General features: G+C 49.7%; 1 protein-coding gene across 2 annotated transcripts in view; it reads right to left on the bottom strand.

Annotated features, from left to right (window-relative positions):
• Positions 1-1,323: 1,323 nt before the first annotated feature.
• The window catches only part of LOC310686603 (uncharacterized protein), a 34,045-nt gene continuing 18,492 nt past the window's right edge, over positions 1,324-16,876 (bottom strand). For both annotated transcript variants that reach the window (XM_083460442.1, XM_083460441.1), the window contains exons 12-16: positions 14,676-14,768; positions 8,523-8,624; positions 6,682-6,798; positions 6,104-6,164; positions 1,324-3,381 (exon numbers count right to left, since the gene is read on the bottom strand). In XM_083460442.1, coding sequence (XP_083316568.1) covers positions 2,825-3,381; positions 6,104-6,164; positions 6,682-6,798; positions 8,523-8,624; positions 14,676-14,768 — 930 coding nt within the window. In that variant the 3' untranslated portion in view covers positions 1,324-2,824. The remainder of the gene's footprint in view (positions 3,382-6,103; positions 6,165-6,681; positions 6,799-8,522; positions 8,625-14,675; positions 14,769-16,876) is intronic.

Consider the following 16,876-nt stretch of genomic DNA (forward strand, 5'->3'; position numbering starts at 1 on the left):
GACGGATGGCTGTCCAACTTCTGCTTAAAAACCTCCAAGGAAGAGCCCACAACCTCCCAAGGGAGTCTGCTGCAGCTGCACAGCTGTTACCATCAAGAAGTTCTTCTTGTCATTTGAATCTGTTGGTTTGGGTCCTACCCTCTGGAACAGCAGGAAACAAGCTTGCGCCACCTTCTTGTGACAGCCCTTCAGGTATTTGAAGGTTGCTCTCATGTCGCCTCATGTTAAGAGGAGACTTAACATCCTCAATTCCTCATGAAGCTTGGTTTCTGGGCCCTTGGTCATCCTGGTTGCCCTCCTCTCTTTTCCCTTCCCAATTCAGTCCTTTTTAGGAAAGGCAACCTTCGACCCCCAGGGGTCACTGGGCTCCAGCTCCCATTGGCCCTGAGGCTCAATGAGATTTGGAGCACAGTGCCATTGCGAAGGCCACAGGTTCCCCACTCCAGCTCAACCCCTGCAGCTCACTGGCTCAGTCCGCTTTGCCACAAATTTCAGTGGTGCCCCGCAAGATGAACGCCTCGCGAGACGAAAAACTCGCAAGACGAAAGGTTTTTTCGTTTTCGAGTTGCTTCGCAAGACGAATTTCCCTATGGGCTTGCTTCGCAAAACGAAGCTTGCCCCCGCACCCCGGACCTCTTTTGAAGCAAGGGGCGGCGGGGAGAAGATCGCTTCTCCCCGTTGCCAGCCCCGCAATCTCCGGGGACAGAGGGGAAGGCGCGCGCGCGCCTTCCCCTCTGTCCCCGGACCCCTTTTGAACCAAGGGGCGGCAATGTAGAGAAGCGATCTTCTCCCCTCCGCCCCTTGCTTCAAAAGAGGGGACAGAGGGGAAGGCGCGCGCACCTTCCCCTCTCTCCCCGGACCCCTTTTGAACCAAGGGGCGGCAACGGGGAGAAGCGATTCTCCCCGCTGCCCCTTCCCTTGCTTTAAAACATGTCCGGAGACAGAGGGGAAGGCCCACGGGAAACCGTGCTTCGCAAGACGAAAAACTCGCAAGAAGAAAAAACTTGCGGAACGAATTACTTTCGTCTTGCGAGGCACCACTGTTCTTGCCCTTTGCCTGCCAGGAGACAAGCTTTTGCCCTGCTGCAGCTGAGCTAGGTGTGTGTGTTCTTCTCTATATGGTGGTGACTGGAAAGATTTCAGCAGGTGGGAGGGATCCTGAGCTTCCCCCTTGGGCCATTTGGACATGTCATGATCATGTCAGATAACCCAAAAGGGGGGGGGGTATAATCGGTGTCTGCCTATCTTCTATAAAGCCAGCTAAGATCCAAGAGGATGGCTCAAAGGCAGAAACAGGAGCCTGTGCAAGAGAGTGCCCATACATTTAATAATCATTATTTATTATTTGTACCACGCACATCTGACTGGGTTACCCCAGCCATTCTGGGTGGCTTCCAGCATATATATAAAAACATAGTAAAACATGAAACCTCAAAAAGCTTCCCTGTACAGGGCTGCCTTCAGATGTCTCCTAAAGGTTATATAACTTAGAGGTGAACCGGACCAATTCACACTTTGTGAAACGAGGGTCAAACTGAAACGCAGCCTCAAATTCTGCAGTGCAGGGCTCCAGCAAAGCCAGGTGGGAAGGGCAGATTGGGAGGGTTCAAACTTCTCCGCCGCCCTGCATAAAATGACCTTTGTAGGCCCACAATTTGGGATGATTCCGGGGCAGGTTGCAAGATCATAACACAATATGAAAAACAATTTAACCACAAAAATAAGACGAGTCCTACAAAAATACCACACAAAACCAGTAAAAAAAAGTAGTATGAAAGCATGCAGAAACAAGAATTCAGGGAATTTCTACAGATAAAAACCGGCCTTATGCTCCAGGAGAGCCTGGGGGAGAAGAAGGGGTGTCTCAGCAAGTTGGGTGCTGCTTCGTGGTGGAAGGACGACAGCAGAAAAGCCCATTTTGGGAGTCACCGCCCTGTGACACCCTGCAGGGCACAGTACTGCAAAGAGACTCTCCCCAGGTGATCTAAGCCAGGGGTCAGCAACCTTTTTCAGTTGTGGGCTGGTCCACTGTCCCTCAGACCATGTGGTGGGCCAGACTACATTTTGAAAAAATATATATGAAAGAATCCCTATGCCCCACAAATAACCCAGAGATGCACTGTAATACAGTTCTCTCATACTGTATTACGGTGTTGTACGTTGGTTTGACAGTCATTGAAAGAAAGTCCCTACAGAGGGTGGTGAAGACAGCACACGATATCATGGGCTGTCCCCTGAGTCTGCTAGATGTCATCGCAGGAGACCATTGCCTCAGAAGAGCAAGGAACATTCTCAGGGACAACTCACACCCTAGCCAGCACCTTTTCAATCTCCTGCTCTCGGGCAGGAAATATAGAATCATTATAAGTTGCACCAACAGGTTAAAGAACAGTTTCTACCCATGGTCCGTGAGGCTGCTGAAAGGAAAACAGCAACATTGCAGCTGATGTTCAGGGTTGGTGGTCGTACGACAACACACAGTGTGTAACAAGGACTGAGAGATTGTGGAGGGGCTCGTTTAATCTCACCGTAAACAAGTGGTACAGTGACAAAGTATTTCTATTTCTATTCTATATTACATAAAAGCACACACTCTACTCATGTAAAAACACCAGGCAGACCCCACAAATAACCCAGAGATGCATTTTAAATAAAAGGACACATTCTAGTCATGTAAAAACACACTGCTGGGGGCCAGATTGAGAAGGCGATTGGGCCTCATCCAGCCCACAGGCCTTAGGTTGCCTACCCCTGATCTAAGTGATCTTCCCATTGAATTTCCTAATGTTCAAATATGGCAGAGTTTCTCCAGCTCTCCTTCAGTTCAGTCCTCTGAAGGTTCGGGGCTCCCTCTGAATTTAAAGGGGGACCATGGTCTTGGGGACCCAAATGGCCTCGGGGACAAAAGAGCTGAGCTCCTGGGGCTGGGCAAGGTCCCTTCGCCCTCAAGGTGGCCCTGGCCTTCTTGGTGGGAAGTCGTGGGGGGCAACGACAGCATTACAGAAGGCACAGTGGGGCTGGAGGACCCTGGGGGCGAGGGGAGAGGCCATGCAGAGAGGAGATTTCCATAGGCAGCAGAGCTTGTGACTGACAAATGTGCGACACACGTGTCAGAAGCGACACAGCTTTGCTCTTCTTCAGCACTAGAGTGGAGCTGAGCGTCCGGTGCAGCCGCAGGCCAGTTCTCTCTGCCGCCAATGGAGGGTGTGAGTTCATTCCTTTGGGGCGAAGGCACAGGGCTGTTGCAACCATGAGCGCTTTGCGCATCCTGGTCCGGGTTAGCGGAGAGCTGGGGAACCAAACACTCAGCCCTGCTCCTTTCTGGTCCTTGCTTCGAAAGTCTGCAGATCTCTTGGATCTGTTGCTGGAACCTCAGTTTGGCTGTTTGGGGAGCGGAGAAACAGGAGCAGAGATTTAGTAAAGAAATATTATCTCCCCTACTTTCAGCTCCAAAAGATTCCAGGGCAGCAAGTTGTTATGTACTGAGTTGAATAGGAGCCAAACTGCAGCAGTCTGATTGGTCCTAGAACAATAGGATCCAAAATGCAGTAGTCTGATTGGTCCTAGAACAATAGGATCTAAAATGCAGCAGTCTGATTGGTCCTAGAACAATAGGATTCAGAATGCAGCAGTCTGATTGGTCCTAGAACAATGCAGCAGTATGATTGGTTGGCAGGAACCACCCAATCCTGCTCCAGATAGAAGTGAATCCACAACCTGATTGGCTTACAGTAGAATTCCGGAATTAGCCAATCACGTGCAGCCCATTGTGTAAATAATGTATATAAAGCAGATACTGTGAGGGGTTTTTTAATACCTATATAAAACTGTAAGGCACATCTGGTTGGCCACAGTGAGAACAAGATGCTGTTCCAGATGGGTCCCCTTCGGTCTGATCCAGCAGCTAAGTTCTTCTTAGGTTTTTAAGTTCTTCGATAACATTTAAGCATTGGTGGAAAACTACCAAAGGTTCAACCTCAACTGCTCCAAAGTCTAAGAAGTCCTTGCAAGAAAATGCTACCATGATGTGAGGTGGCCCCTTAAAGACTAATAGATTTATTTCAGCATAAACTCTCTCTCCCTCCCATAAAGCTTATGCCAGGGGTCTCCAACACAGCCCCACTCCCTGCAGTATGTCCGAAGGTGCTTGGGAAAGTCCTCAGTAAAGCTCCCCTCAAAGATCCGCAACAGATGTGGAACTGTTTCCTCTTCTTCCTCTGTTCTCATTTCCATTGACTGGGCCATTCCTGCCCTGCCTCTCTTCTTCCACTCTTTCATATGTGGTAGCCAATTTGTGTTGCATCATGCCCTCACAGTAGCCATTTTGGGACAGGCAACCATGGCAGTTTCTCAACCAGGGGCACCATCTAGGGTGGGCCGAGGGCCCCCAAAAGATTCAAGGAGGGGTCCGGGCCCCACCAGCCTTCCTGTGGGCATCACTGGGCCTTCTCATGGCTGCAGCAGACACTGTTGGGCCTCCCTTTGCCTGCGATGGTCCCCATCTGGTCTCACTGCCTCCTCCCGCTGTGTGATGCCACGCACATGCACTGGCCCCCCCAAAAAAGTTGGGCAGAACCCGGCGCCTAAGAATGCCCACCGGTCCAAAAAGGGCTGGTGAGCCTTGCTTATAGCAAACAAGCAGAAACATAAGAACCAGTAACACAAAAACAATGCTTACAGTCTCAAATATAATAAATTAGCTATGCCAATGCAAATTAGATTACTGCAATGCGCTGTACAGACCTCTTTTTGAAAACAGTTCAGGAGCTACAGCTGGTGCAAAAATTCAGCAGCCAGATTATTGACTGGGAGCGGAAGGTCTGAGCGCATTGCACTAATTCTGCCTGACACTCCTGTAGATTCTTCTCTGGGCTCAGTTCAGAGAGCTGGTTTTCACCCACAGAGCCTTTGGCAGCTCAGGACCACAATACCACAAGGACCGCCTCTCTCCACAGGAACCAACCTGGGTCCTGCAATTGTCATCTGAAGCCTTTTTCTCTGCATGAGCCACTCTTCATGGGTAGCCACACAAGAACAGGGCCTTTTCTGAGTTGGCCTCCCAAGGGTGGGAGACTCTCCCCAGGAAGGCTCATCTTGACCCTTCCTTATATATCTTCAGAAAACATTCCTTTTGGGTCAGGCCTTTAGCTTTATAACTATCTATGGCCTTCTTGCATGTGTTTTTTAATGTACAGTGGTGCCCCGCAAGACGAATGCCTCGCAAGACGGAAAACTCGCTAGACGAAAGAGTTTTCCGTTTTGGAGGTGCTTCGCAAAACGAATTTCCTATGGGCTTGCTTCGCAAGACGACAATGTCTTGCGAGTTCCTGCTGGTTTTTTCCCCTCCCCCCCTTTTTCTAAGCCGCTAAGCCGCTTATCAGCTGATCCGATCAGCAGATAAGCCGCTAAAAGCCGCTAATAAAGCTAATCCGCTAATCCTTCAATGGGCTTGCTTCGCTAGACAAAGAAAATCACAGAACGGATTCTTTTCATCTTGCGAGGCACCACTGTAGGTGTTTCAAAAATATATGTGCTGCTTTCAATGGATGTACAGTGGTACCTTGGGTTAAGTACTTAATTCGTTCTGGAGGCCCGTTCTTAACCTGAAACTGTTCTTAGCCTGAAGCACCACTTTAGCTCATGGGGCCTCCTGCTGCTGCCGCGCCGCCACGATTTCTGTTCTCATCCTGAAGCGAAGTTCTTAACCCGAGGTACTATTTCTGGGTTAGCGGACTCTGAAGCGTATGTAACCTGAAGCGTATGTAATCCGAGGTAGCATTGTATGTGTTTTTTGCTTAACATACTGTAAGTCACTTTGAGTTGCTGCGGCAAAAAAGTGATTAATACTTCTTCTTAAATAATGTGGAAGGAAAAAAGAGGATTCTGTCAAAGTGGGCTTTGTCTACACTACCCGGGGAATCTTTCCCAGTCCTAGCTGGTGATGCCGGGGACTGAGCCTGGCACCTTCTGCATGCCAGGCAGGTCTCTTAACACCTTACAGCAGGCCAAAGGCCTACCGAGTCCAGCAGCATCCTCTTCTCACAGTGGACAACCAGGTGCCTATCATCATCATCATCATCATCATCATCCTCATCCTTCCTACCTTTCATTAAGGCTTCATTCTTCTGCTTCAGAGCTTGGATCTCTGAGGCCATGGAGGTGATCTGGAAGGGAGAAATGAATTATAGGGGAGGGGCGGCTGCCACATCAGCACCATACATCATGTTTAGCAGTCGCGGCATCCACCAAATAATTCCTGGGGAACTTCTTTTCATGTGACCTGAACCTTCCAAACGCCGGCTTCATCAGATCGGGAAGGTGGACTTGTCAAGTGGCCTCTCTGAATGGGTGGCAGGAGCAGTGCCGGCCCGTCCACTTGGTGGACTGAGGCAGCTGCTCTGCGGTGAGCAGAGGTAAGGAGAAATCTCTCGAGAGCCCTGTGGGATCACACAGAGGCCTTGAGAGATCTCACCGGGAACTGGAGGCTACAGCCTCAGGACCCTGGGAAGCGAGGCTTTAGCAAAGGCAGCAGTGGGGGGCAGGCGGTGCACAAGGTGTGCGCCCAGGGCAACACCTCCCTGTTTTGCCTCAGGCGGTGAGGCAGGCTGGTCTGCCCCCGAGTGAGCAGGAGGAACCCCTGGCATTTTCCTACCACCCCCATCAGCAGTCTTCCTTCCTTACTATTTCCGTTTTCTCTCTCAGCTGCTGCTGTCGACTCTGGGCTTCTCCACTGGTGCCGGGAACACCCTGAAGTTCTGCCTGACCTTCCTCAGGAAGCCTGATGGGTTTGGCTACAGTCTGCAGGAAGCACAAAGAAGAGGCTATAGAACTCCTTGAAATTCCAGAGGCACCATGCCCTGAAACCCGACCACAGATATCATGCACCCGGAGAGGTGTAGGAACCACAAACTAGGCTCTGTGCTCTGGGGTTGGGTTCCCCCTTCCAGCCAGCTACTCTGTTTCCCATTGCGATGGTGGCAGAAGCATTAAGGTTTGGTGGGCTGGGCACACAGAGGGCATCCAAGGGTTACAAGCTGTCCGCGAGGCTTAGGTTGTCCATGTTGGGAAACCGTGTACCTGCAGCTACTCACACAGAGTCAATTAAGGTTTGGCAGACAGCCAGAAGGCAATCTGAAGGAGTAAGTCTGCCTGGTGATAACAGAGACATGGAGACAGCTCCCTGATTGGTCAAGCTCTCTCAAAGGAGTGATAATTATGTAATGGCCTACTAACTGGAATGTGTTAGTTCAGAGGTTCAGAGTTCTGTGTATCAGTGTAGAAGTTGTGAGTCATGTCAGAGAGAGCTAGCAAAAGATCCATGTTCTGTTCCTGTAAATAGTCCACTGTATATAATAAACACCTAACTACAAGTTCCTGGTTCCTGCTTCGTCTATCCTGTCTGCAGCCAAGTTGCCAATTGCTTCCGTGGATTCTGCGTTCACTCTGCTAGGTCTGGCTAAGGTCCTGCAACTAGTCAGAAAGTTGCAAAACACCAATAGATTTTGCCAATAGTCCACACCTGCCTTCAACACTTAAGGGTTTCCCCTGGAAAAGCACATTTGGATGGAGGGTCCTTCTGTATCTTCTCCACTGCTCTAAAAATAGTGGGGCAGAGGGAGTGATGTAATGATGCTTCCATTGCCCTTAAAGAATAAGTGCCCCCCATACAGTGCTGGGGCAAGTCATTTCTGTCAGGAGTTCAGCCTACACTCGAGTAGGACCCTGGCAGAGACACATGCCCAACTGGCATGTTCTCTCCCTCTTGGTCTTTCATTTGGGAGCTTCATAAGCTTTCTTCAGCCCGAACAATCACAGCGACTAATGCCAACCGACACCGGCACACTTAGGGATCAGCAGAATCTTTGCAGCTCATGCATAACAGACCTCAGCAACTCAGCATTTTGGCTAATCTATTTTATTTACATATAAACACACACAGAGCACTGCAACATGGCTCTCTCTCTCTCTAGCATCAGACAGCAAAGAGAAAAAGAACAAAGGACAATAGTCCCACTTCACGGAACACAGTAACACAAACATCCTGTCTCCGTTACTTCCCACACTGTGGAATGAAAACATACAGTCATGTGATAGACAACAATCCCATGACTGCAATCACGGAGCAGGAATTCTAACATCTCCCCCCCAAATAAAAGGGTTTGGGCAAGTTGTTGAACCAGAGAAAGCCAATTCCTTCCTCTGTGAATTTGTCCAAACCTTTCCTAAAGCCATCCCTGCCTCCTGCAGGAGTGAGTTCCACAGTTTAACTCTGCACTGCATGAAGAAGGACTTGCTTTTCTCTGCTCTGAATCTTCCTATCTTCCAGCAGGTCTCTCCTTAGGTTCTTATGTAATGTCTGGAGGACACCATATAGGCCTGCCCCCAGCCTCATCTCTTTCTTTCTCCCCACCATTCCTCTGACAAATGTGGGGAATTTTGGGACTCCTGTCACTCTCAACACCCAACTGCAGTGTTACTCCACAAGAAACCCACCAGGGAGGGAGGGAGGGAAGACTTCTTACCAGCATCCCTTGCGACTTCAGAGGCGCCACTGAGCTTTCTTCCTTTGGCCCTCCGGGATGCTTCTTGTATCCTGCCTGCTGCTGCCTGAAAAGCTCTTTCAGCTGTCAGAAGGGCAGAAAACAGATGCAGGGTTGAGCTTAGCCAGCAGGGATTGCCAAAAGCAGCTATGAAAAATTTGGTAATCTGGGTTAGATGCAATATTTGAGCTGTGCCATGGTATATTCCAAGTTTCCTGGCAACAGCTGGGGAAGCATCACAGAGCAACACATAAAGCAGAGTGCTGTGTGGACGGTCTGGTGTGTGTGTGTGTGTGTGTGTGTAGTGTGTGTATATACACAGTGGTGCCTCGCAAGACGAAAAGAATCCGTTCTGTGATTCTCTTCATCTAGCGGTTTTTTCGTCTTGCAAAGCAAGCCCATTGACGGATTAGCGGATTAGCACTATTAGCGGCTTTTAGCGGCTTATCTGCTGATCGGATCAGCTGATAAGCGGCTTAGCGGCTTAGGAAAGGGGGGGGGAGGGAAAAAAACCAGCAGGAACTCGCAAGACATTGTCGTCTTGCGAAGCAAGCCCATAGGAAATTCGTTTTGCGAAGCACCTCCAAAACGGAAAACTCTTTCGTTTAGCGAGTTTTCTGTCTTGCGAGGCATTCGTCTTGCGGGGCACCACTGTGTGTGTGTGTGTGTGTGTGTGTGTGTATAAATTTTATTAGCAATTTCAACATAACAAATTATCAAAACAAATCTTCTTCATTATTTCCCCCCCATTTTCCCCCTCCCACCTCCCCAACAAACCCTCCCTCCCCACTAAGACTTCCCTCAGCTCCTCTCACTGATTTCTCAACCCATGTTAACTTCTGCATATTATAAAATTGTATACATCCTTATATTATCTGTCTACTATGTTAACCCTCAATAAATTTGTGTATGTTTATTCAAAACCTGCCAAAGAATCCAGTTCATTTTGTTGTCTTTTTAAAAAGTTTGTAAAAGGCTCCCTTTCTTCTTTGAAGCCACAGTCGTCCTTGTCTCACAATTTGCATGTCAACTTCACCAGTTCTGCATAGTTCATCAATTTCTCTTGCCACTATTCTTTGGTCGGGGTTTCCTCATTCTGATGCACCATCAGTAACATGTTGCAGAATACCCCCACCCACCCAAAGACAGGAGAGCCCCCTAAACAGTAACACTGCTAATTTGGATTACATATTTTGGGTGCCTCTGGGCTGTCGGTGTTTTGCAGGAGCGAATTAAGCTCATGCTAAAACTGAGAGCCCATGTGGCATAGTGGTGAGTGTGTCAGGCTAGGGCCGGGGTTCAAATCCTGTCTCAGCCAGGAAGCTCACGGGGTGTGACCTTGGGCCAGCCACCCGCTCTCAGCCTAACCAGCCTCACAGGGCTGCAGTGGGGCTTAAATGAGGAGGTGGGCACAGCCACATACGCCACCCTGAGCTCCTTGGAAGAAAGATGAATATAAACATAATAAATGAATCAACTTTATGTATGCAATTTTAAAGCTGATTAAAAGTGTTCTGCTGCCCCTAGTACAACAAATTCACTTTGTGAAGAAGAAAAAACAGCAGCAGCAACAACACAGACTTCTTTGTGGTTTGGAAAGTGACAGTGGAAACACATTGAAAAGTGTGGGGTGAACAGATTACAAACAGGAACGTGTGTAATAAACGCCCCACAAGCAGCTCAGGACACAGGCTCATTTTCACATACCGTATTTTTCGCCCTATAGGACGCACTTTTTCCCCTCCAAAAATGAAGGGGAAATCTGGGTGCGTCCTATGGGGCGAATCCAGGCTTTCGCTGAAGCCTGGAGAGCGAGAGGGGTCAGTGCGCACTGACCCCTCTCGCTCTCCAGGCTTCAGGAAGCTCTGCGCAACCCTCGGGAGACCGGCTGCCTGCAGTCCCCGGCTCAGCACAGCTCTGCGCGGCCACCAGGAGCCAGGGGCGAAGCCCCATCCCGCTCCCGATGGCCGCGCAGAGCAGCCTGCCGACCCGGGACTGCAGGCAGATCTGCGCCTGCCATCTGCAGTCCCGGGACTGCAGGCAGATCTGCGCCGCCATCCGGAGCGGGGCGCTAAGTCCCGTCCCGCTCCAGATGGCGGCGCAGAGCTGCTTGCTGTCCCGGGATCAGCGCAGCTCTGCGCGGCCACCGGGAGCCGGGGCTGAAGCCCCGCCCTGCTCCCGATGGCCGCGCAGAGCTGCCTGCAGTCCTGGGATCAGTGCAGCTCTGCGCGGCCACCGGGAGCGGAGCGCTAAGTCCCGCCCTGCTCCGGATGGCGGCGCAGAGCTGCCTGCAGTCCCGGGATCAGCGCACTTCTCCCCATCGCCAGCCCCACAAGCTCGGGGGACAGCGGGGAGGCAGAGCGTGCCTTCCCACTGTTCCCCGACCTGGTTCTTCCAGCCCCGCACCTGGGGAGGAAATAATTTTTTTTTCTTTATTTCCCCCCCAAAAAACTAGGTGCGTCCTATGGGCCGGAGCGTCCTATGGGGCGCAAAATGCGGTAACTGCCACACAAAGAAATCAGAATGAATGCTCGGTAAAGACCAGGCAGAGTCTAGCTGCCTTGTACCCTTTTTGCAAACAAATCAGGATTGGTGCTACATAATCTGTATTTCTGGAGGAGTCCCCAAGTCAGTCACATGGAGAGGATTCCTTTTGTTGGTGCAGGAACAAAGTTTCCTCTGATGAGAAGTTTAACCTGCCAGGGGCATTCCTGGCGCCTGTGCAATGTCACGTCACCTGGCCCCATGCCAGCTCAAACATTCGTTTTGCTGCATGCACTTAAGCCAATGCAGCAGAGGGTAGAATTTCACACCACCTTGACAGTTGGGTGCCTAACCTTTATGGTGCTGTGCTGCAGCTGGGTAATTTTGGACTCTGGCCTTTGAGGCCTGACGCCCCTTTTAAATCTGTTCCTGTGCCTCGCTTGCCCGGCTGTGCTTGGTTGAGCAACACTGGAAGGTGTTTGAGTCAGACCACGGGTCCATCTAGCTTGTATTTTAATGTATTTTTAATCATTTGTTGGAAGCCGCCCAGAGTGGCAATATTATTATTATTATTATTATTATTATTATTATTATTATTATTATTATAAAAGCAGCAATGCAAGAGCGAGCTGCAGCTGGCTGGAAAGCCAAACAGGATGTTGATGTTTGGGACTGTACCGTGGGAACAAAGGGACAGTCTATTCACTGTGCTGAGCACCGGATGTTAGCTCAGAGTGTCATCTGACCTGTACTGGAAGTACAGGGGCGGAGTCTATCACTCTTCTGTTCGGAGACTGGAGAGTGCAGACGTGTTTCTCTGTACTGCTGCAATGACAGAAATAAAGACATGTAAATACATTTCTGTCTGTCTCTTTCCCCTCCCTGAGGAGGGAGAAATGGTGTGTCCCTCTCACGCTGAGTGGGATCGCCGATCATGACCTTGCCTGTATCCTGCCGGGAGACGCAGACGAGGAGGTCAACAAGGATCTTAAGCCTGGTGCCTGGAGAGTGGCCAGTTACCTCTGACTGAGGCTGAGAATTCCGACAATTATTATTATTATTATTATTATTATTATTATTATTATTATTATTATCTACACAGGCTGGCAGAGGCTCCCCAGGGTTTCAGGCAAAGAGTCTCCCCCAACCCTGCCAGGAGGTAGCAGAGGGAAATAAGTTCAGCACCTTCTACTAGCCAGGCAGACCCTTTTGCCACTGAGCTATGGCCCTTCCCCAAGTTTGTTGGTTTGTTTGATTGCTTATACAAGCACTGATTTGGTGCCTTCTCATAAAATGCCAGCAATACTGTATAAACACCCACCCACCCATTAAAAGCAGTGCAACACAATAATTGAAATGTCTGGCTACTCGAGGACATTTTAAACACAGACACAGGCTTGTCAGCAGAAGGAAGTCTTCAAGAGACGCCTGGAAGTCAAAAGGGAGAATGCCTGCTGAATTTGTCGGAAGAGTGCTCCACAGCATCACGGGGCCAGGGATGTGTTTCCTTGTGTTTCCACTCTGGTTTCCCATGCACTCACTGCGTTTCCAGTGCTGGGTTTCTTTTATCAGGCCAGTGGTCCACCTAGTCCAGCACAAGAGCCTTCTCCCCTCCTGAGGCTTTCAGCAACTGGTATTCAGAAGCATCTCTGCCTCTGACCGCGGAGGCAGAGTGTGGCCATTGTAGCTAATAGCCATCAGTAGCTCTCTCCTCCTCCATAAATTTTTCTAAACCGCTGTTAAAACCATCCAAGTTGGTGGCCATTGCTGCCTCCTGTGGGAGGGAGTTCCGCAGTCCAACAATGTGTTGCATAGTGTACATAAACATAAATGAATTGAAGCCGGGGGTTGGGGAAGAGCTGTGAAATGCATGGGGGATGATGATGACCCGACTTCACTGCTCTAAATAGATAACAGCCCTGCTCCAGATGGAGACCAGAGGTTGCAGAGCATGCAGGAGGTCCAGGGTTCGATCCTTGGTATCCCCACACAGGGCTAGGAAGTGCCTCCCCCCACCTTAAAGTCAAGACAGCCGCTGTCGCTCAGCGTGGCCAGTCCTGGGCCAGATGAACCAAAAGTGTGATTCGATATCAGGGCAGCTTTCTAGCAAGCTTTCCCAACCTGGTGCCTTCAACACACTTTGAACTACGATGCCCATCAGTTAGAGGATGTCAGGCAGGCAAAGGCTGCTCTGGGTTCCAAAATGAAAGCAAGTGTCGTTCAAAACCATATATTTAGCTGAGGGTTGGGCTAGATGACCACTGGTTTCCCTTGCAACTCTACAATTCTATGACCCTATGGATATATGATGTATGGAAGTGAGAGCTGGACCACAAAGAAGGCTGATCGCCGAAGAATGGATGCTTTTGAATTCTGGTGCTGGAGGAGACTCTTGAAAGTCCCATGGACTTTCAATAAAACCTCTCTATTCTGAAGGAAATCAGCCCTGAATGCTCACTGGAAGGACAGATCCTGAAGCTGAGGCTCCAATACTTTGGCCACCTCATCAGAAGAGACGACTCCCTGGAATGACCCTGATGTTGGGAAAGATGGCGGGCACAAGGAGAAGGGGACGACAGAGGACGAGATGGTTGGACAGTGTTCTCGAATCTACCAGCCTGAGTTTGACCAAACTGCGGGAGGCAGTGGAAGACAGGAGTGCCTGGCGTGCTCTGGTCCATGGGGTCATGAAGAGTCGGACACAACTAGTTCAAATATATGTTGGAAGTGTAAGGAAAAGGAGGGGACATTTTATCATATGTGGTGGGATTGTAAGGTAATCAAAAAAATTGGGAAATGATATACAACAAATTGAAGAAAATGTTCCATTTAACATTTGATAAAAAAAACCGAGGCATTTTTGTTGGGGATTGTAGGGAAAGACCTGCCAAAAAAGTTGAAAAACATCTTCATGTATGTGACAACGGCCGCGAGAGTTCTGGTAGCACAAGGATGGAAGACTGAAGAAACCCCAACTAAAGAATCATGGCAAGAAAAATTGCTGGACTATGCAGAACTGGCAAAACTGACATATAAGCTACGGGACAAGGATAACTGTGACTTTAAGGATAAATGGGAACCCTTTACAAAGTATCTGAAGACGCAACAAAGCCAACTGGACTCCTTGGCAGGTTTTGAATAAACATTCACAAACTTTTTATTGATAATAATCAGCTAAATAGCTTGAGGATCTATACAACTTTGTAACATGCAGAAAACAGCATTCTTAGAGAAACCAAAGACTGGAACTGAGGGAAGTCAATGGGGTGGGGTGCGGGTTTTGTGTGGGAGGGGGGAGAGAGGAAAAATGGGGGGACAAGGATGATATGTTTTTTGAAAATATGCCTTGTTACAATTTTGAATAAAAAATAATAAAAATAATAAAAAAGAGTCGGACATGACTAAACGACTAAACAAAACAATGAATATAGCACCAAGTGGACTCATGCTCATACTTCAGAGCAGGAAGTGGTGGGCAGATGAGTCAAAAGAGGCTCTTGAGCATCAGTACACCCACAAACACACACCTTGTGAACGCTCCCAGGATGACATTTCCCTCCTCCTTGGCTCTCCAAAGAACCGTGAAGAAGATGGTGAGTCAGGGAGGAAGAGGCAAAGGTGAGGAGGGGCGATGACAGAGGTAACGCCTACCTGCTCGGTCACCAGCTGCTGCTGCCGCCTCAGGCTCTCCTGCTCTCCCTGGGGGCTCCTGGTGACTTTTGCTTCCGAGTCCTGACTTTGTTCCTGGGGGAGGAAATGGACCTGTGTGGGCAGCGAGGCCGGAGGATGGCAGGGCCCTGTTCTAGCTCCCGTCTCTTTCACGGATCTCGGCTTCTGGAAGTGGGAGGTGAAGCCTCGGGGTTTTCAGCAACCCAGCTGGGTGCTGTGCCAGCCACAGCAACCCTCCCAAGCTGCCCTGCCCTGCCCTGCACCTGCCTTCCCAAAGCCCTCAAGGACAACCTGGGGGCCCCACAGGCTAAAGGTGAGGGAAGAGACACAGCGCAGCGGCAGCGTGTTTGCCTTGCAAGCAGAAGGTCCCAGTTTCTGTCCCCACAGGTATCTCCTGGTGGGACTGCGAGAGACCCCTTCCTGAAGGCGAGGAAGACGCCACATGGCAGAGGTTCCTAGGGACTGCTGCCATGCGCTCTACGTGGGGCTACCTTTGAAGGTGACCCGGAAACTACAACTAATCCAGAATGCGGCAGCTAGACTGGTGACTGGGAGCGGCCGTCGAGACCACATAACACCGGTCCTGAAAGACCTACATTGGCTCCCAGTACGTTTCTGAGCACAATTCAAAGTGTTGGTGTTGACCTTGAAAGCCCTAAACGGCCTCAAAGGCCCAGTATACCTGAAGGAGCCTCTCCACCCCCACCGTTCTGCCCGGACGCTGAGGTCCAGCTCTGAGGGCCTTCTGGCGGTTCCCTCACTGCGAGAAGCCAAGTTACAGGAAACCAGGCAGAGGGCCTTCTCGGTAGTGGCGCCCGCCCTGTGGAACGCCCTCCCACCAGATGTCAAAGAGAAGAACAACTACCAGACTTTTAGAAGACATCTGAATCATAGAATCATAGAATCATAGAGTTGGAAGAGACCACAAGGGCCATCGAGTCCAACCCCCTGCCAAGCAGGAAACACCATCAGAGCACTCCTGACATATGGTTGTCAAGCCTCTGCTTAAAGACCTCCAAAGCAGGAGACTCCACCACACTCCTTGGCAGCAAATTCCAGTCGAACAGCTCTTACTGTCAGGAAGTTCTTCCTAATGTTTAGGTGGAATCTTCTTTCTTGTAGTTTGGATCCATTGCTCCGTGTCTGCTTCTCTGGAGCAGCAGAAAACAACCTTTCTCCCTCCTCTATGTGACATCCTTTTATATATTTGAACATGGCTATCATATCACCCCTTAACCTCCTCTTCTCCAGGCTAAACATGCCCAGCTCCCTTAGCCGTTCCTCATAAAGCATCGTTTCCAGGCCTTTGACCATTTTGGTTGCCCTCCTCTGGACACGTTCCAGTTTGTCAGTGTCCTTCTTGAACTGTGGTGCCCAGAACTGGACACAGTACTCCACAGTGCTCTGAAGGCAGCCCTGTTCAGGGAAGTTTTTAATGTGTGACATTTTAATGTATTTTTCATCTTTGTTGGAAGCCGCACAGAGTGGCTGGGGAAACCCAGCCAGATGGGAGGGGTACAAATAAATACTAATACTAATACTAATACTAATACTAATACTAATACTAATACTAATACTAATACTAATAATAATGCAAGGCATGGAGAGAGTGGACAGAGGACAGTTTCCCTCCCTCTCTCATAATCCTGGAACTCATGAGCAATCTAATGAAGCTGAATGTTGGAAAAGATTCAAGATGGATTAGGGAGGCAGCATTTCTTCACATGGCACACAGTTAAACTATGGAACTCCCTGCCACATGAGGCAGTGGTGGCTGCCTGTAAAGGAGTACTGGAGAAATTAATGGAGGAGAGGGCTACTGATGACTCCTAGTAAAACATGGCGCTCCTTGCCTCCTTAACAGTTTGCTGCAGGCTGGCCTAAAGGATTTCTGCAGTTCTATGACTTAAAAGCAAAGGAAGCTTTTCCTTGGTCACATCCATGCCTTACACAGCTCCTCAAAGAATTCTGGGAACGGTATTTGTTTAGGGTGCTGGAAACTATAGCGCTGTGGTGGGGAAACTACAGCTCCAAGGGCTCCGTGGGGGAAGCTGTCTGCTTCAAGGCATGGCCTGGCTGGGGCCAGAGAGAACGGAAAAGCTTCACCCGTTCAGATTTCAACAAGACAGGCTCTGGCTAAAGGGACAGGGAAGCCTTTAGGGCCGGAGGGCTGCCTTCCCGTG

Source organism: Podarcis liolepis, assembly GCF_965112155.1.
Source record: "Podarcis liolepis genome assembly, chromosome: 9".
NCBI classification, from domain to species: Eukaryota; Metazoa; Chordata; class Lepidosauria; order Squamata; family Lacertidae; genus Podarcis; species Podarcis liolepis.